The sequence below is a fragment of the Lagenorhynchus albirostris genome, chromosome 11, assembly GCF_949774975.1.
Source record: "Lagenorhynchus albirostris chromosome 11, mLagAlb1.1, whole genome shotgun sequence".
NCBI classification, from domain to species: domain Eukaryota; kingdom Metazoa; phylum Chordata; class Mammalia; order Artiodactyla; family Delphinidae; genus Lagenorhynchus; species Lagenorhynchus albirostris.
Genome location: NC_083105.1, coordinates 68,761,814 through 68,783,688, shown reverse-complemented (window position 1 = coordinate 68,783,688; position 21,875 = coordinate 68,761,814). Strand labels below are relative to the sequence as shown.

The window sequence follows — 21,875 nt, the reverse complement described above, 5'->3', positions numbered from 1 at the left end:
TACAAATCAAACTTTTTTTTTCCTGCTTGTTAAGAGCTGGTTGTTAAACATTTATCTGCACACCACTGCTTATGCATGGTACTTAGGGTTAGGCTGGGCAAACTGACACAGTTTTCAAATTAGCCTTTGCTATTATCTCCTCCATCATTCCCTGGATAACCCACAGATAGCTCTCGCTTAACATGTCCAAAGCTAAATGCATTATCTTTTTCTCCAAACATATTCCCCCTGCTATATTTCTCATCTCATTGAACTATATCAGCATCTACCCAGTTATTTTGGAACTCTTTCTAAATATTCCATGCCACAAATCCCCATATTCCATCTGTTGGAAAATCATAGAGTGTACCTCTTTAATATTTCTCTCGGGTTCTCTATTCTGAACCAAGTCCCTAATTTAGGTCCTTATCACCTTGTATCTGAACTATTATATTAGCTTCCTAAATATCTTCATGGATACAATTTGCTCTCTCTCCAACTGAGCCTGTTCCCTCCCCTGTTTATACTTTTACCCCAAAGGTCCCCATAACTTAAAAGATAAATTCAGTTGTATAGTTTAGTACACGTTGTTCTTCATGATCTGCTTTCTGGGAACTTCTCTAATAAGCGGCTATCCCCCAACCTCCATTCAACTTATGCTTAGACAAAACTAGACTACTCCTTATTCTCTAGTGGAACCAAAATGCTTCACCATTTCATGCTGTGTTCATGATGTCTCCTCCTGAAACTCCTTCTCCTCACTTTGGTTAATTCAAATTTGTCTTCAAGATTTCCTTAAGATAGTTTCTTGAGGAAAGTCGACTTCTATTCAGCAAATATTTCTTTAGAACCTATTGCGTATTGGGCATTATTATAAGTACTGTAAGAGCACAATAGTGGATGACATAGGGGCCAATGGAACCTGAGTGCTACCAGAGAGAAACAAGTAATAGAGTAGATACTAACACATGTCGTAGGTGATCAATGCTATAGAAAAAAATAAAAAATAAAGCAGGAAAAGAATGAGAAGAAAGGGAGTTTTGGAGTGGAGAGGGTCCAGGATGAACTTATTGGGAAGGTGTATTTAAGCAGAGACCAGGAAGAAACTGAGGGGTAAACCCGACAGACAATCATTCTAGGCAGATAGAACAGAAAGTGCAAAGGCCTTAAGGAGGGGTGGAGGGCATGCTTGATGTATTCAAGAAACAGCAAAGGAACAAATGTGTCTGAACCAGATCGTGCAAGGGAGGAGTGTGGAGGGAAGGAGCAGAAAGGTAATGGAGGTGGGAAGGTCTTATTGAGTTTTATTGACCATCAGCAGGATTTTTAATTCTGTTATGAGTTAGATGGGAGATGTTTGGAGAGTTTTGAGCAGAGGTTGGGAATATTAAAAAGATGAAATGAGATAATGTATAAGACAAGACATGGCTTACATTTTAAGGGATCACTCTGGATTCTCTATTGAGAAGAGAATCTAGGTCAGGAGTTGGGGAAAAGGTGAAAAGGAACCTGAGTGCTATCAGAATAAACAGGAATACCAGTCAGTAAGCATAAGAATCCAGGTGAAAAAAATGATATGAACTTGGCCCACGGTTATAGCAAATGAGATAATGGCAAAGTGGGATTTTGCATGTGTCTTAGCTCAAGCTGCCCTAACAAACTATCACAGACTGGGGGGCTTAAACAAAAGAAGTGCAGGTGCAAACACGGTCAAGTTCTGGTGAGAGCCCCCCTTCCTGGCTTGGAGATCGTCTTCTTGCTGTGTTCTCACATGGCAGAGAAAGAGAGTCCTGGTGTCTTTTCCTCTTTTTTTATAAGGGCATTCATCTTACAATTATGGCCCCACCCTCATGAACTAATCTAGACCTAATTATCTCCCCAGGACCAAACACTGTCACATTGGGGATTAGGGCTTCATCATATGAATTATGCAGGACACAATAGAGTGCATAGCAGCATGTATGTTAATGATTCACCTGACAGAATTTGATGATGGATGGCATGTAGGTGTGAGATAAAGGGAGGAGTTAAAGACATTGCTATGTTTTAGCAAGAGTAACTAGAAGTTGATAGTTGCCATTTACTGAAATGGTAAAAATTTGGGTAGAAGGACTGGTTCCTTTGTAGAGTTGTGAATGGACCTAGAGTCTGTCATACAGAGTGAAGTAAGTCAGAAAGAGAAAAACAAATATCATATATTAACGCATATATGTAGAATCTAGAAAAAGGGTACAGATGAACCTATTTCCAGGGCAGGAATAGAGATGCAGAATGAACATGTGGATGCAGTGGGGGAAGGGGAGGGTGGGACAAACTGTGGGGTTAGGAATGACATATATGCACTACCATGTGTAAAATAGATAGCTAGTGGGAACCTGCTATAAAGCACAGGAAGCTCAGCTCAGTGCTCTGTGATAACCTAGATGGGTGGGATGGGGCGGTGGGAGGGAGGTCCAAGAGGGAGGGGCATAGGTATACATATCGCTGATTCACTTCATTGTACAGCAGAAACTAACACAACATGGCAAAGCAATTATACTCCAATTAAAAAAAAAAGAAAGTTCAGTCTTGGATACATTGTCAGACACATATTAGATTTCATGTGGATATGCGGAGTAGGGAGTTGAATCTTGGAATTCAGGGAAGCAGTCTGAATTAGAGATATACATTTGGGACTGTCATTTAATAGATGGTATTTGAAATCTATAAGTTGAAAGAGATCCTTAAGGGAATGACTGAGTCCTGAAGTTCTTCAATACTCAGTGTTGTATAAAATGAAGAGTAACTAGCCAAGTTGAGAAACAGTGAGAAAGATGGGAGAAAGAGTGACCAAGACAGGAGCCAAATGATGAGAGTGAGAAGTCCTGGAAACCAAAGACTGCTGATGGATCAAATGAAATGAAAATCAAGAATTTGGCATTGGAGTTAAAGAAATGGAAGAAGAATTGGTGATGTAAGAGAAAAAGGAAAGTTTGCTGAAATAACGGTCCTGAGTTGGTACAAAGCAAGGAGCTCAGAGTACAAGTAGAAGGGGTTGCCTCAGATGGCAGCAGACATAGTTCATCCACAGTGACCAGGAGAGAAGGCAAAGTCTATAGGTCAAGGTTTAGGTCATCAGCAATGAGTGACTGGAGTGGAGGTATTAGAAAATTTTGAAGTTTGAAGCCAGAGGAGAAGCTGTGAGTCAGACGTTGAGAAGAGTTGGGGAGGAATGAATCAGGGTCTGTGCAATCTCAGGAGTCATGCATTTAAAGTAAGATCAGTCAGGAGGGCTGTGTATTACTTGCCACATGCAAGATTCATGGTGCAAGTGCAGAGTAGGTGAAAGGTTTAATTTAATCAAGACTGGGGTTTTGGCACACAAGCATGAGGAAGGAAAAGAGAAAGCAAGTGGAAAATGTATACATTTAACATTGTATCTTCAGAGCCCAGTCCAATGCCTGGCAAAATGGCAGGTTTGATAAATTAATGAAAGATAAAAGCTTGCTAAACAGCAAATAAGTTCCCAAATGCCCATTATGTACTCAGCAATGCTGACACAACATATATTATTAAATAATAACCATTGTTTATAGAACACCTACTACTCGCAAGGCATTTACTAGATATGTTACAAGTATTATCTCTTAATCCTAACCGAAAAAAAAAAAAAAGGAAAGAAAGCAGAAAAAAAGAAAGAAAAAAACCTGAGAGCCATCTTATTATGACTGGTAACTGGATGCAGAGAATTTACACCCAGCAATCCAACTCCAGAGTCTATGATCATAACCAAAGCATTATAACACTTCCCCACTGCAGTAATTGTGGGTGTTCAGTAAATGGTAGCCACTATTACTGACAATAATAGTTCACCATCATATGACTGATTTAGAAATTATGTATTCATGCATTCACTGTCTCAACAAACATTGTTTTGTTTCTTTTTGTGGTTTAGGTACTGTGCTAGGCACTGGTGATTCAATTGTGATTTAGAGTTTCTGCTTCTGAAATGAACTTCTTTGCATTTTCATGTCACTATGTAATTTTCAGGAGGGCAGACTGTCTGATGCTCAGTGTATGTTAGGTTTCATAAAGTATATTTACTTTAACTTGACTGTACTATAAATTACTGCCTAGAAAGGCAGCAGGTCCATAATCTGGGATCTGTGAGTGGGACTTTATCTCCCTGCAATGCCAGTTACTAACTGTATGAATTGGGCCAATCACTTAATTCTATAAGTGCATCTTAATTTCATCACTTGCAACAATGTGATGAAATTTTGCCTTATCTAGTATAGGGTTGTTAAAAAGATCAAATGAGATAAAGTATAAGAAAATACTAGACAAACTGTCACCTGAAGCTAATGTTAATTATTACTTTAAGCCCTTGCAAAAAAGCTTATACAACTACATTGAGGATATTAACTTCCTTATTTTTAATGTAATTGAGGACTTTAAGGTAGATTGTTATATCTTGGAAGGGCAGGATCTTTACTATGACAGTATCCTTACTATCTTTACTAATGACAGTGTCATTACCACTACATTTTTATTAAGGGTTCCCATGGTTTGTATCATTGCACTGGAACTATGTAGCTAATAACTTTTTAAAAAGAATTCTAAGTAATTATTGTACAATGCTGGGCCCTTCTCTATACCCTAGCTACCACATATACCATATAGTATATTGTTACACTTGCATTAGCAAACAGGTACTTTTCATTTTACAAATAGAGATTCAGCACTTACTTTTAATTTGCATGGAATTAAGATCAATTCTTATTTTGCTGAAAACAGTGTGTCCAGCAGCCAAGTAGTCATTTTTACACTCACAGTCTTGCCTCCTGCTTCCATTAAAAGGACATTCATATGGATTTTGCAGTCTGTAACAACATTAAAATATTTTAGTATTAGATACCATTATTAGACCATAATGCAGATAAATGGTAAACTTTGGAAGTGGGAAGGTAAAAGACACACTCTTCAATATTTTAGGGTCAACAGGTTAAATGTGAAAGAAATGAAAATCACTCAACAAGTTAAATGTCAAAGAAATACAAAATGATCAATGGGAAATTCAAGACCAGTTTGTGGAAAAATAACTCAGCTGTAGTTCTCCTAGCTTTTATTACTGGAATTAATTTGATTTCTATGAAAATACACACAGGTCTTAAATTCTTCCCTCCTCTGTTGTCTCACTGCTCACCCATAGTATCCTTCTTAGTCAGTCTCTCTGTGAGTACATGTTAATGCTCAAATCTTTATTATTGAACAGGCATGGACAACATCTGGCTTAGGTCATAATATATCTACCTGTTTCTAAATTACTTGTCACACTGGGAGCTATTCAAGTACCACTCTGAACTCTGGAACTTCTAATTCTCTTGAAGGACCATGAAAATGCACAGATAAGGCAAAACACAGCATATACCTAAAGCCATACACTTCAGAAAAGTTGTCTTCTTCACCTTTGACCAATGATATATATTCCTTGGGGTTCTGCAAGTGCATGCCAGCACAATAGATCTAAAGAGAAAATGCAAAGATCTAGAAAAGATTTTTTCAAAGTCAACAGTCAATGCTAAAATCAAATAGGAGCTGTCTTCATAATACCTTTATTATTCTTCCTTTAATGTTAAGGTAATAGTCACCATCTTTGGTAATGTTGTTTTTCACTTGGATTTCTTTACAGCTGGTAAATGTTTTACCTTCAAGGACAAGTGAGTACAACTTATCAACAATGAACAAATTACAGACACAACATGAATTTAACTCAATTACACCAATATTGTTATATTCTGAAAAAAACAGACCTTTCATTTTGTGGAGTGTATGACTACTCTAAATATTTATTTTCAGATTTTAATTAAAACTTCTGAGGAACACTTAGGTTCTAGATTTTTGAAGTCTAGTACTTACAGTCATGGACATAACATTTCTTTTGAGCATCTGGTTTTAAACTCTTTAAACATAAGTCACTGGACCAACCATTGTCAGCTATGCATTCCACTCTTCTCTCCATTACCCCAACTCCACAAGTCACAGAGCACTGTGAACAGAGTAAAATTTGAAGGTAAAGTATATAATGGATAATAAGGCCAGTAAATACATATCTCCTCCTTTCAAGCTAGGTCCTTTTGGAACAAACTGATGATCAATAATGGCTAGAATTTCTGCAGACACAAAAATATCCTGGAGGCTAGAGAGTCACAGGTGGGGCTAATCCTTAAGAAACTCAATCTATTCTTTCTCAGTTACTGGCTCCTTTCCATTTATTTTGTATCGTTAGCTCAGCAGTATATTGTTAATACCTGATAAATATTAATTAATGATGGTTATTCAGACTACTGAGTTTTTACTCATTGTTGTATGCTGTTTGCAAAGCAATATTTACTTGCTTTCTATCAATTAAATTGGAAATGGAATATGGTGCAAATAACCTGTATTACTCATACATTAGATTTATTTACTTTTTCACTTAACCAATAAGTATTGCTTAAGCATCTACTCAAAATGCAAGCCACTGTGCCAGGTGCTCTGAGGAAAAGAAACAAGTATTAATTATGGTCCCTGCTTAAGGCAGGTTATAGCAAACTTAGAAAAAGAGATGATAACTGATAAATAACTGGTAAAGTGATTGTTAGACAATAGGGGTATGAGACAACTCTGATATCTAGTTAGAAGTGCAGAATAGTAGGCATCCCACAACTAGAAAGTCTCATTCAGAAGATTTTAAATTCATAATTATAAACTGACCTTGCTCCATTTTCCAACTTTCCAAGTGGCCATATGCAAACAGGTTCTAAAATTGCATTTGTAAACCTGAGGGGAAGGCAGCACAGGGCATTCTTGATAGTCTATAGGCCACAGCTCATGAAGCTTATATTTCTCAGTAGATCGGATCCCAATGCAATATGAAATCCTTTGTCGGTAACTAAATCCACAGTTACCTGCACACTGAAAAATACAATGTTACGAAGGGAGAAGAAGATGCTCTTAAACTTAACCAGGGTTAAGCACCACTACTTTCCAGGTGCTTAATATATACTATGTTATGGTATCCCCACAACAATCCTATTATTAGCCTCATTTACAGATGGGTAAACAAATGTTCAGAGGTATTAGGCAACTTTCACAGAGTTGTACCAGGATGGAAAGGATCCAGATTCAGGATAGATTGTCTATATTCAGTGCCTATGTTTTTTCTGTTTGTTCCTTTGTTTGTTTTCTGTTTTCTTGGTCACACTACAAAGAATAGCTTAACTGAATGAAAATTTATCTCCTGATAAGCAGAGCTTTGGAGAAATGAAACATATCAAGCATTCTTACCTGAAATAAAGGACATTTATTAGTCTTAATGTACTTGTAACTCTATATAAGTTTAGCATATATTTATCTCTATACATACAATGTGATGTGTACTACCATTTGACTAGAATAGGTAAGTGATTTAGATATAAATTAACGATCCAGAGAAAAGGATGGGCTAATAGATTTCTGACTCCAACAAAAAGGAGTAACAAGGAATAGAGTTACCATCTGACCTAAAACAAAAAAAAAACACTTGAACAAAATATGTATTGATTAAACAATGGCTCTTAAGACACTGGACATTAGGCAATAAAGGACAGTGATTCCCTGGGAGACGGAAACAAACAAAGTGACCCTATAATTGCTCCAGCTTAATGTCTTGAGAGAGTTTCCAGGTTTTGGAACAAGGAAAGGGATCCCAAGGGGACAGCAGAGTTCTGACCAGTGCAAACATGTGAGGACTCCAACTGAGGCCAAGGCATGGACCGATTAAAAGACATATGGGGACGTCCCTGGTGGTCCAGTGGGTAAGACTCCATGCTCCCATGCAGGGGGCCCAGGTTCGATCCCTGGTCGGGGAACTAGATCCCGCACGCATGCTACAACTAAAAGTCCGCATGCCGCAACTAAGAAGTCCTCATGCCACAACTGAAAGATCCCATATGCTGCAACTAAAGATCTCACATGCCCCAACAAAGATATCGTGTGCCTCAAATAAGACCTGGTGCAACATAAATAAATAAGTATTTTTAAGTAAATAAATGACATATGAATCACTGTATCTGGCACTCACACAGGACCAAATATAGTGTCTGTTCCCTTCATTCAGACTGGAAAACCTTATATACATGCAGCAATAGGTAGAGTACTCAAAGGGGTCTTGCCACAGTAGAGGGGAATAGCTAACTCTAGACTAAACAATGAACTGGTCTCCCATAAAAAATCTTAAGAGCAAGACAAGAAAAGATCACACTTCTTACAGACAAAATAACTGCATTCTGGAACAAAGCTCAAAATATACGTATAGAAATAAAAACTATCCAGTAGCCAACAAAGTAAAATTCATAATGCATGGCATGCAATAAAAAATTAACTGGCATGCAAAGAGGCAGGAAAATATAACCTATGATGAGGAGAAATATCCATCTATCAAAGCAGACCCCAAGGGGTGAGTGACACCGGTGAAAACAGCAGAGCAAGGACATCTAAAAACGTTCTCTTCTATAAAGGCAATGAGAAAACTGACAAAACTTGTGAAAATCAACTTTTTCAGAGCTCTGTAAATTAACCAAAAGCTTGCAGCAATCCGGGAAGCATTTATTAAAGAAATAAGGCTAAATCTCAGTAAGAACAGTGAGCTTTGTGTGTTTTAGTTTGCCCTATTCCCATTCCCCCTCTTTAGCTCTATAGGAGGATTGAAAATCAATAGCCCTGCAAACATACTGAAAAACAAAAGCATGGAAGCCACCAGAGGGATTGGACATCTTTCTAAGCCTCATTTCCAGAGAACTGTCATTATTTGAACTGTTTAGTGGTTTTCTGAAAGACCTCACTTGCAAGTCTCTATTTGACTTTACCCAGCACTTGCCCAGTGCTAAAAGCCTTCTCCTTGGAGGCATTTTTTAACACAATTAAAGGCTATTGTTTAACTTTGCAGCTTCCAGAGGAAGTGGATAACAGTCAGGCAAGCAATGGGCTACCAAGAAAAGCTTAAAAGGAAAAGCTTGGAAAGGAGATGTCCACAGGGGCTTTAAAAACTCCAACAGAGTCATAGATAACTAGAAGGCCATGGACATACATAAGGTTTGCACATGTCTAGGGCTGTGTGCAAGCTTAGGAAATATCTGAGAAGTACCTACACTCTCATTTCTGGCTGATGTCAAGGCTCTGCTCAAGCAGGAAGTTAAGGTTAAGGAAGAGTTGTCAACTGCCTCATCTAGTGTTGAAGATGCCCACACATGCACACAGAGCCTCTTGGCAAAGACTGGAGATTACTGGTTCCAAGTATCTCAGGAAATCACTACCCAGTCATTAGTTGAAAACTAATCAGATAGAGACTTTAGTGATCACATGAGACAAAGAATACAGACTTTACAGTTAGTTCAGAAAAGTCACTGAACAAACAAACAAACAACAACAAACAGCAGTAACAACAAACTCTGGGAAGATGGGAGGACATGTGTAGAAATCTGTGTATCTATGTAGACCTATAACAAGTAAAGAGATGGAATTAATAAACAAAAAACCTCACACAAATAAAAACCCAGGACCAGAGCCTTCATTGGTGAACTCCCCCCAAAGTTTAAAGAATTAGCACCCTCCCCCTCCAAAATACTTCCAAAAGATAGAATAGAAAAGAACACTTCCTAATTTGTCATATGAGGCCAGTATTTCCCTCATACCAAAACTAGGCAGACATAACAAGGAACGAAAACTACAGACCAATATCTCTTGTGAATATAGATGTAAAAATCCTCAACAGAACACTAGCAAAACAATCCCAGAAGCAAATAAAAAGGATCATACACCATGACAAAGTAAGCTTTATCCCAGGAATGTAACATTGTTTCAACATGTGAAATCAATCAATGGAATACATCATACAAATAGACTCATAAAGACCACATGAGCATCTTAAGAGATGCAAAAAAAGCATTTGACAAACTGACACATTTTCATTATACAAACACCAAGCAAACTAAGAATAGGAGGGTATAATAAAGAGAATCTACAAAAAAATCCATAGCTAACCTATTCAATTATGAACATTGAAAGTTTTCCTCTAAAGAGAAGGATATCTGTTTTTACCACTTCTACTCAACATCGTTTTGGAGTTTCTAGCCAGGGAAACTAGGGAAGAAATGAAGTAAAAGGCACCCAGATTTAAAGGAAGAAATAAAACTACCTGGATTTGCAAATGATATACTTCTGTATATAGAAAATGCTAAGTAATCCACACAAAAAAAGAACCGTGCTCAATAAATGTGTTTAACATACAAAAATCAATTCTATCTCTACACATTATGAACGGACAAGCAGAAAATGAAATTAAGAGTATAATTTCATTTTCAGGAGCATAAAAGATTAATAAAATTTTTAGGAACAAAATTAACCAAAAAAGTGTAAGATTTGTACAATGAAAACTATAAAGCATCCTTGAAATAAATTAATAAGACCTAAATAAATGGAAAGACATGTCAATTCACGGATTGGAAGACATTATTAAGATGGCAACATTCCCCAAACTGATCAAGATTCAACGTAATCTCTAACAAAATCCTAGCTGGAGTTTACCCAGAATATGACAAGTTGATCCTAAAATTTATATAGGAATGTAAGGGACACAGCATAAGCAAAGAATCTTGAAAAGGAAAAGCAAAATTTGTTCTCTCACACTTCCTGATTTCAACACTTACTATAAAACTACCTTACTATAAGACCAAGACTATGTGGTAACGATATAAGGATAGGCACATAGATCAGGGAACTGAATTCAGAGTTCAAAAATAACTCTTCAGTAATAGATAATTCAATGAGGAAAGAACAGTTTTTTCCAAAAATTGTGTTGGAACATCTGGATAGCCACATGCAAAAGGATAAAGTTGGACTCCACTTCACATCATATACAAAAATTAATACAAAGTGGATTACAGACCTAAACGTATCAGCTAAAATTAGAAAATTCTTAGAACAAAATATAAGTGTGAACCTTTGTAACCTTGGATGGGCAATAGTTTCTTAGAAATGATACCTAAAGTACAAATGAACAGAAAAAATAAATTTGACGACATCAAAATTAAATACATTGGTGCACAAAAGACACTATCAAGAAAGTGAAAATGCAAGAGAAAAAGTTACAGCTGACACCACAGAAATACAAGGATTATAAAAGATTACTGCTAACAATTATATGCCAACTAATTAGATAATCTAGAAGACATGGATAAATTTCTATAAATGTTCAATCTCCCAAGACTGAACCAGGAAGAAATAGAAAATATGAACAGACCAATCACATGCACTGAAATTGAAACTGTGATTTAAAAACTCCCAGCGAACGAAAGTCCAGGACCTGATGGCTTCACAGGTGAGTTCTATCAAAAATTTAGAGAAAAGTCAACACCTATCCTTCTCAAAATAGTCCAAAAAATTGCCAATGAAGGAACACTTCCAAATTCATTCTACAAGGCCAGCATTACCCTGATACCAAAACTAGACAAAGATATCTCACACACACACATACACACACACACACACACACACAAATACAGGTCAATATCACTGATGAACATAGATGCAAAAGTCCTCAACAAAATATTAGCAAACCAAATTCAAGCGGGATTTAGTCCAGGGATGCAAGGATGGTTCAATGTCCACAAATCAATCAACGTGATATACCACATTAAGAAAATGAAGGATAAAAGTCATATGATTATTTCAATAGTACAGGGAACATACCTCAATATAATAAAGGTTATATATGACAAACCCACAGCTAACATCACACTCAGTGATGACAAGTTGAAAGCTTTTCCTCTAAGCCTTCTTCTAAGATCAAGAACAAGTCAAAGATACCACTCTCACCACTTTTATTCAACATAGTTTTGGAAGTTCTAGCTACAGCAGTCAGACAAGAAAAAGAGATAAAAGACGTTCAAATTGGAAAGGAAGAAGCAAAACTGTAACCATTTGCAGATTACATGATATTATATATAGAAAACCCTAAAGACTCCACCAAAGAACTATTGGAACTAATGAATGAATTCACTAAAGTTGTAGGATACAAAATCAATACACAGAAATCTGTTGCATTTCTATACACTAACAACAAACTATCAGAAAGAAAAATTTTAAAAACCATTCTATTTACAATTGCATCAAAAGGAATAAAATACCTAGGAATAAATTTAACCAAGGAGGTGAAAGACCTGTACTCTGCAAACTATAAGACATTGATGAAAGAATTGAAGATGACACAAGTAAATGGAAACATACACCATGCTCATGGATTGGAAGAATTAATACTGTTAAAATGTCCACACTACCCAAAGCAATCTATAGATTTAATGCAATTCCTATCAAAATACCAGTGGCATTTTTCACAGAACTAGAACAAAGAATCCAAAAATTTGAATGGAACCACAAAAGGCCTGGAATAGCCAAAGCAATCTTAAGAAAAAAAAAACAAACAGAAAAAAACCCAAAAAACCCTAAAGCTGGAGTTACCATGCTCTTGGATTTCAAACTGTATTATAAATCTATAGTAAACAAAACTGTATGATACTGGCACAAAAACAGAAACATAGCTGAATGGTACAGAATAGAGATCCCAGAAATAAACCCATGCTTATATGGTCAATTAATCTACAACACAAAGCTAGGAATATACAATGGGGAAAAGACAGTCTCATTGATAAATGGCATTTGGAAAACTCAACAGCTATGCGCTAAAGAATAAAACTGGATGCTTTCCTTACACCATATACAAAAATAAACTCAAAATGACTAAAGATTTAAATGTAAGGTCTGAAACCCTAAAACTCCTGGAAGAAAACCTAGGTAATACGCTCTTTCACAGCAATCTTAGCAGTATTTTCTTGTATACATCTCCTCAGGCAAGGGCAACAAAAGTGAAAACAAACAAATGAGACCACATCACAATAAAAACCTTTGGCACAGCAAAGGAAACTATCAAAAAAGTGAAAAGACAGCCTACTGAATGGGACAATATATTTGCAATGATATATCGGATAAGGGGTTAATATCCAAAATATATAAAGGACTCACACAACTGAATATCAAAAAAAAGCAAACAATTCAGTTTAAAAATGGGCAGAGGATCTGAATAGATATTTTTCCAAGGAAGACATACAGATGGCCAACAGACACATGTAAAAATACTCAACATTACTAATCATCAAGGAATTTCAAATAAAAACTGTGATATCACCTCATACCTATCAGAATGGCTATAATCAAAAAGACAACAAACAAACAAGTGCTGGCAAGGATATGGAGAAAAGGGAACCCTCCTGCACTGCTGGTGGGCATATAAATTGGTACAGCCACTATGGAAAATATTATGGCGTTTCCTCAAAAAATTGTGAATGGGAATTACCATATGATCCAGCAAAATTCCACTTCTGGATATTTTCCTGAAGAAAACAAAAACACTAACTCAAAAAGATATATACACCCCAATATTTATTGCAGCATTGATTACAACATTCAAGATATGGAAGCAACCTAAGTTTCCATAAACAGATGAATAAAGAAGCAATAGATAGATGATAGATAGATAGATAGATAGATAGATAGATAGATAGATAGATAGATGATAGATATAGGTAGATAGATAGATAGATATATGGATGATGACAGAGATATATGCTGTACCCCTTACACTTATACAGGGTTGTGCGTCAATTATATCTCAATAAAACCGGAAGAGAAAAATTTTTTAAAGCAGCCAACTATGCAGGGACAGATGCCAAACCGTCCCTGGTAGTCGGTTTCAAAGTTGTCACCGCTTCAGAACTGCATCAGAGTTTAACATACATGTCGCTATTATTCTATTTGCACCAGCCAACTGCCAGCGATTTTATCCCTTAGATTGATATGCACACCATCATCTGCTCCCATGTTCAAATTTAGACCCAGTTTCAACTGGGTCAAATTTGAAACTCAGCTGTGTTTTCCAGGAGCGAAAATTCTCAACTTCCTTTCTTTGCCTTACCTGTGATGAGTTTCCCGTTACCACAATATACTTGCAGGGAGGGTTTCTGCACTTTCTGACTGCAAGAGGTCTGGTTGAAGGATCGCAGAAACTTTCATTCACTTGCGTGTTTTGTGCACCCACGCACTTCACTTGCCGATGTGTCTCTCTTTTCTTACATGACGTTGAACACTAGAAATACAATGACGAAATGAAGAACACATTCTTTCACTGAAGGGTTGTCTGAAAGTGTACTTGACAATACTCACATCCAGCCACTCTCCCGCCACCCAATGGTACTGTATGCAGTCCTGACGCCAACATTGTCTCTGAAAATAAGGCCGTGTGGACTGATCACACTTTTCTTCTGCCACCCGACCAACACCTCGCAGTCTGCAGTACACATCCCTTTGCTGAACTCCAGAGCCACAGGTCACAGAGCACTATGAAGAAACCCAAACGATTGGAATAATTAACTAACAAATATAAAATTATGTAAAAATCGCAAAGTAGAGCAAAATTATACCATGCATTAGATAGAAAATACATGCAAGAAGTATTTTTAACATTGCCTGGTCTGGAGCACCTATACAAGTATACAAATAGATGTTCTTTATTTTGCAATACCTATTCAAGTCTTGTAGAAACTATGACCAGATACTCCGTCCGAATTGATAGCTCTCTCTTCTGACTTAAACATACTTAATATCTATAAAATTTACCACACTATTCTACTACTACATTGCTTTTGAACATTATTTAAATATTGAAATTACACTGTATTCATAATCTCCCTCAAAGCAACAATAATTTCCAAGTTTGGGTTCTATCCATCTTTATACCTGCCATCCCTATTACAGCTTGGGGATCCAAACATTTGCTGATTTGTTGACTCGTGATTGTATTTCAGTGGAGAGGTGTTTTGGGAAACTGATCATGTAAGCTTACAGTTTACTTAGACAACCTTGTCTTAGCCTCTCCTCTCACTTGTCTTATCTGTACAAAGAAGGTTTTGTGTTATTTGTAAAATTTCACAGAACATGTCCCACACATTTATTCCTCGCAACAGCTCTTCAAAGGAGGCACGAGGGCTGAGGGCCCGGGACTTAGCTAAGAGATGTTAAGTCATTTGCCTGAGCTGCTACGTGAAGTCAGTGGCGAAGCAGGTTTAAGCCCACTTCTTTCTGACTGCAGCCTTTGAGCTCTCCCCGTGCTGCCTCCACGGGATGGAGAAGGACTTGGCAACTTCTCAGGGTTTTCTCAACTCTGCAAGCCCAAGCCATAAAACAGCAGAGCCTGACCACAACCAAGAGCTAGGATGCCAACATTAATAAAGTAGGCAGAACGTCTAAGGGTATTTATTTAATTTGTGAGCTTGGTTTTTATACTCTTCGTTATTCCAGAAGGGATTGGAGGTCATATTGAGTGTTACATGGGGCCTCATGGCTGTTCGCAACTATGACAGTGTAAGGGTAAAACTTCAGGTTTTTCATTAAGGTCTCTGTTTCTGCAGGATTCACAGAGTCAGTGGTCGCTTTTTTCTCTAACAGTAAATATGTCTCTGCAGAATATGGTTTCACCATGAATTTTAAAACACTTAAAGCCCACAAAAGCTAAGAACTTAGTTCACCTGTTAGACTCAAGTTCCTCTTATAAACTCTTGCAACAATTTTACTCTAGCGGCACCTTTAGATTTAGTTTTCTGTCTTGTGTGTATAAGCGGCAACCACTGACTTAAAAGAGGATTTTTATATTTTTTTAACTTACAAAGAATATTATGCATATCTACATTGCTTACTTATATTGACCCTCATCTTATGCTTTAGCAGTTGAATTTTGACAGCTCATTGAATGTTTTCACAAAAAAGACATGGCTCCTTTGTATGGAGATAATAATAACTTAATATGTGTTTTGTGCAGGGCACAATATTAAGCAGACTAAGATGTCAGGTTGTAGTTTAACTTATCTGAACCTTTGGTGAAATGTTTAGTCTATAAAATAAGGCTCCTGCAAACATTTTCCAGTAATAATTTCACAAATATAAACCATATTCAGAAAAATTCCTACTTCTAAACCTGAAAAAAAAATCCTGAAAATAAATTTCACAAAACACAATTTAGCAAGAAGTTGATAAATAGCATTTTCTACAGTTCAATAATCCACAGTGGCTGACTGATTCTTTGACCACAGCATGCATTTAGAAGAGTCCACTGACACCATAGGGGGCTACTATAATGGACCTCACCCTCAAAAGAAAAAAAAAACTGGACTACTGCTTGGAAGAACACAAGTAACTTTTGTTTTTCAGCATTTTTTAGAGCTAAGAGTACAAAAGAGTAAGCTGATGTGATTTCAGATTTGAACAGAGGAGAGAATTCTTTGCTTAAATGAAGTATTTCTTAGCCTCATGTCATCGATAACCCTAACTGCCAAGTCCAAGAGACACTTTTCAAGTCTTTTCTTAGTTAATCTCACTGACACTGTCAGCACCAGTGACCACATTCTGTTGAGCCTTTCTGGCCTCTGTGATTGAAATCCCCTCTGGTTCCAGGTACTCTCCTCTTGTAGTCCTTAACTGACTCTATTTTCTCTGTTTAGCCTTTAAATGTTAGCGTCTCCCAGGGTTCTCTTTATAACTTGCTTCTCTTTATACCCTCTGAGCTCTTCCTGAGCAATTTCTTCTATGTCCCAATAATTTCTAAATCTGTTCTCTCCAGCCTTGATCATAATTCTGAGCTCTCCATTTATATTTTCATGTATTTACAAGGAATTTTTCATGTATTGACAAGACTTTTCACGTATTTTCTACATAGATATGTCAAAGGCACCTCAAATCCAACATTTCCAAAGCCTAACTTATCGCCTTTGCCCATCAGCTCCTCTTACGGGCTGCGGATGCTGTGAAGACATGATAACTCACTCTTACGTCCAGCGACTTATTAGAATGACCTCCCAAGGTACAGCTGTAACTCCAGAGTAGTCACCCTTATTCAACAGCTTTATTGAACCACATTTTTATAAGCATGTTAAATTTTATCTTTCTTTAAAAATCCAAGTAACTCAAACGAAGGCAATGCGAGTCTATCATTACAAGTATGACACAAATAATTGATTGGAAGGCACTAACTGACCACCACTGCATAATTTAACTCAGAGAGGAAAAGTCAGCCAAATTTCCTATTCATGCGTACATGTACTACAACACTGCATAGCCTGGTGCTTTAAAAACTTGACAGTGGAAGTGGAGAAGGTAAGTTTTAGCCAATCCACAGGTACCGTAGCTGTTTTAGCTACTGTAGAGCAGAGATGAAGAAATGTTAGAACATGCATTGCCAAATGGGTTCATTAAGGCTAACTCACTCTGCTATTTAATAAAAAAAATTATTTAAAATGTAATAGTAAAGTCCTTTCTTGATGCATTATTTATAATTTCTTGTTAATGGATTAAGGTTTTGATTTTATTATAGTCAGTTATTTGTAACTATAGTTTATTTCAAATTCATCAATACTGTAGCAGTAGTATTAGCAGTAGTACAGGATTTTGAGTTAGAAAAGACTCTAGGAATATCTAATTCCAATTCCTCTTCCATCCTGAAATCCATTTTACAGTAGTAGTGAATGAATGAATATCAAACCTACCCATACTTCCACAGCCACTTACTCAGTATGAGTAAGTTCACTGTATCCTGAAAGCAATCATTTCATTTTTGGGTGACTCTGAAGTTTTAGCAAATACTCTCCTATATTGAGCTGAAATATTCTTCCGTAAACTTTACCCACTGTCTAGAACCTGTCCTCCTTATCAACATAGAACAAATTCATACTTACTTTCATGTGAGAAAGTATAAAGGTGTGAGGTCTGGAAAGGGAGCAGCTATTTTATGACCATTAGGGTTGATCAACAGAATCACAGAAATACCCATCCAGCACCCTGCCATTGTGGAACTACTGAATCAAACTTAAATCTAGTGACCTTCTGGTCTTGTTATGTAAAGAATAAATGACTTTGAGTTCAAGCCACTAATAATCAGTACTTTTCCTACTTGCAATAGAACACAGTGAAACTGATAAAGAATAGTTACAACAATTCGATTGTGCTTCTCTGGGGATTTGGTAATTTGTCAAGACTTTTCTTACAGTGTGGGTCTCAGAATAGGTACTGCTCCAAAAATCTGACCAGAATTTATTAGTGCAAAATTTTGAACACTCTTCATGTATTAATGTAGCCTAATATGTTGCTAGTGATTTAAGCAACTACACCATATTCAATACATGATCAATTAAACCCTCAGTTATTTTCCTAAGATATGTAAAATCCATATATATCTTAAATTTATGCAACAGGCTTTTTATATATAAATAAGCCTGTAATGAACTCAACACAACATAGAAACTACGTTTCTGTCGAATGCATTGTTATGTGTCATCCAGTGACATTCTGCAATTGTTGACTTCAGATGCCTTGTAAGAGGGGAGATACATTGCTAAGGAAGTAAAAGACATTGCTTAGGAAGTATAAAGATGAGCTCACGTAAAATGATAACTATAAAATAATTATGACAGCAACTACAATAGGGAAGACTCAGACAAGTGTTCAAATGCTCATCCCCCGCCCCCATCACTTCCTGGCCTGTGACCTGCACAAGCTGTTCAGTACTTAACCCCTATAAGCTGTTGTTTCCTCATCTGCATAATGAATACCTACAGTTGGGAAGAATACAGAAGTCTCTCAGCAGTGTCAGGAACTGACTGTCCCTTGCTGCTTCCGTCCTATTCCCATTTTTTTCACTTTTCTTACAGAGATACAAATATTTTTGCCTTGAAAAGTTTCTCGACACATGCCTCAAACCAAAGAGTATTAGTCGTCTCAGCCCACTCAAAGATAGACCATCTTAAGTATCAAGAAAGATGATAAAGGAAGAGAGTTAACAGGCAGCATAGAAATTCAAAAGCAGAATTGCTGGCACTAGCTAGAAAAGATTGAGAAGCATAGCTCACCCAGCCCCAGAACAAAAAGACATCCTCTCTGACCTTGGCCTCAGCCTGTCTTCCTGGAAGAAAACTCACTTAACCTGGGTGTAAAGATGAAGAGGCTCTGCATTCTTGGTCAGGGGCTGTGGGGACTTAAGATTTACTATCTTTTTAGATTATAAAAGATATATATGTATACATCACAATTTTTTCAAATATGACTATATTTGAAATCAAATATTTAAATCAAATATGATTTATATATGTATTTTGGAAATATAGAAAATATGGAATTACAGAAATACAAAATCACTTAACCATGTCAGCATTTAGCAAATAGTTCCCAAAAAAATTTTTTTTCACATCAGGTGTTTTGGGAAAGGGGGGCACTAGCTGGTAGACTTGTGAGATTTTGGAACTCATATCACATTTGGTTCCAACTCTGATCGTAAAATACTACAAAGAAAATAATGGGTCCCTGAAAAGAGGGACCAAGTAAGTGGCTGCTATCACGAGGCTCTAGATTCAATAGGGTTGCCTGAGATTCTTCAAGTATCTTTCTAAGCTGTCCGGCAAGTTTGCCATGATCAAAGGGAGGTGAGAATTCTGGATGATTTTTTTTTTCTGAGTATAAAAACTACGTTTGGATGGCACTGAACTAAGCATGAGACCATGAGGATGCTAACACCCCATGCTAGCCTTAAAAACTTGAATTTACAAGTGAAGCTGGTATTCCCAAATAGGTAAAATTAGGTGAAAACAAAAACAAAAAGCCTGGTTCCAGAAATAAGAGGATGAGGCTTTTTTCGTTTTAAATGATTCCAGTATTTATTTTGCCTCTAAACATATACATCTGGACCCTAGGGACAAAGGACTCTATATAGCAATGTTTGTTCCTGTTTGGCTGCAGTCATTAAAATGCATTACTAAATCCTTTCATTAAAAAAAATGATATCAATACCAAATGACGAGTGTTAACTTCAAAACTCATTTGAGCACCTCTGTGGTCACAGTTTGCCAAATAAGTCTTTCCATTAGAGGTACAATGTAAAATAGTAATAAAATGAAATTACAGTGAGGGATTCTAGTAAAGCAATTTTACAATTTATGCAGTTGGAACAAAGTAGCAACCAGTGATTATCCTGTAACTACCTCTGAAATTACACTTCTGTTGAATATATTATTATATGCAGCTCACTGACAGCCTGCAATTGTTAACTTCATGTGGGTACTTTTTATAGAATAAATCAAAGCCAGCGACTTTACTAGTGGTCATTTGTTTCTGGCAGAGTTTTGGGGACCGTGTGGGTGTATGAAACTAATTTCTATGACAAGGAAAACCAATTCAAAGAAAAAAAGCCGACGCTGTACAAAAGCATCTGTGTTTTTTATAGTCTTTACATATTCATATCTGTATCTTAGAAACCCCTGAAATACATCCCTTTAGTGAATCTTATATAATTTCAGAGTTGGTGGCAAGCCAAGGACAAGTTGTTAGCACCCATGATTGATTCACTGTTGTGGAGCTGGAGGTCAAGGGTCAGGAAGTGTCCCTCATGAATAGCAACCACAGCAGCTGCAGCAGCTGCAAGGCAGCAAAAGAATCCTGGGGATCAAAAGGGATGCTGGTGGCCAAAAAGCAGAGTCTCTCCCGCTTCCAGTCCCATCCACCAGCGTCTCCTGCCTGCTGTCATTGAGAGAAGCTAGGGGATAACTAACTGAAGGGTCAAGGGAGACAGGATGGACCCAGTGTTTCTGTTTTGAACGACTTAGTAGGTAGTAGTGGCATTCACTAAATAAAACAGGTTAATGGGATATCTTTTAAATAATGGTCTCTGCTAAACCACAAAATTAATTTTATTTACTGTACCCAAATTCAGGGTAGAAGGAAGTGCTCAGATATATATGTTTTGTTTTGAGAAGAAAAACAGAGACATGTTTGCCCCTAGTTTTCAGTCAAAGATGAACCACAATTCTCAACACCCTAACACTTGACAGAGGCTAACTCTTCTACACAGAAACCTGAGATACTCACTCAATTTGGGAGCTTTTTCTTCAAAAATAATGATGCGCTGACACTGTCCCTTTAAAAGCTGGTGCTCTGCCACCAAGGATCTGATCTCACGGAGTGAAGGATGAAAACTTAGAGGCCCAGAGAAACCCCACTTCTAGCTCCTGTCTGAACCCCTACCTTCCTAACATAGCTCCAGCATCAGACAGAGACAAGGAAGTTCCATCAGCAGAAGATGAGCTCTTTTTCCCGTCGTAGGACTAGCTCCTCTAAGACACAGATAAGTATCCTGAGATACTGCTGAGAGCAGCCAGAGAGCTTTGCTGAAAGCCTAGCCCCACTGAAATCAGGCCTCAGGAGATTATTCTAGTTATCATTTCTGGCTTCATTTATGTTTTTTTTCCTCCTTAATATTTCTCAGGCTGGTCTTTGCTGGACAATCACATTCAAATATATGGCTTTCCCAGTTTAGATCTGGAGCTTACTTCCCTGAGTGTGCCAGAGCAAGTATCCATCACCCTTCTTTTATAAACTGAGTTTTCAGCCTTGGTCTCATCTCCGCAGCAGCTTCATTTTTGCTGAGTCTTTCCAAGTGTGTCCACTCTTTGGCCTTAGACCAGCTGGGCTCCCTAGTTCTGTCATTTCCCTGACTCTTAAACCATCTCCAATTATGATCCATCTGGAACTTACCAGTCCCTTTTCCAAGTTGCAAACTCAGCTCAAATCCAAGACTTTAGCGTGGAAGCAAGACAGTTACTAAACACCTCATCAGGTATATTTTACTGTTAGGTCACCTGGAATAATATTATAATCATCAGTAGCCTCCCTAGTATTCAGTAACGGAATTTCTTGTAAAGTTTACAACCACAAAAAAAAAAAATCAAAAGACTAATTTGTTGAGCAGCCTC

At 37.2% G+C, this 21,875-nt stretch overlaps 1 protein-coding gene across 2 annotated transcripts in view; it reads right to left on the bottom strand.

The window, feature by feature from the left end:
• The window catches only part of ADAMTS20 (ADAM metallopeptidase with thrombospondin type 1 motif 20), a 195,643-nt gene that overhangs the window by 20,887 nt on the left and 152,881 nt on the right, over positions 1 to 21,875 (bottom strand). For both annotated transcript variants that reach the window (XM_060166513.1, XM_060166514.1), the window contains exons 30-36: positions 14,254 to 14,427; positions 14,006 to 14,176; positions 6,715 to 6,915; positions 5,878 to 6,007; positions 5,572 to 5,666; positions 5,390 to 5,484; positions 4,708 to 4,841 (exon numbers count right to left, since the gene is read on the bottom strand). In XM_060166513.1, the coding sequence (XP_060022496.1) occupies positions 4,708 to 4,841; positions 5,390 to 5,484; positions 5,572 to 5,666; positions 5,878 to 6,007; positions 6,715 to 6,915; positions 14,006 to 14,176; positions 14,254 to 14,427 (1,000 nt within the window). The remainder of the gene's footprint in view (positions 1 to 4,707; positions 4,842 to 5,389; positions 5,485 to 5,571; positions 5,667 to 5,877; positions 6,008 to 6,714; positions 6,916 to 14,005; positions 14,177 to 14,253; positions 14,428 to 21,875) is intronic.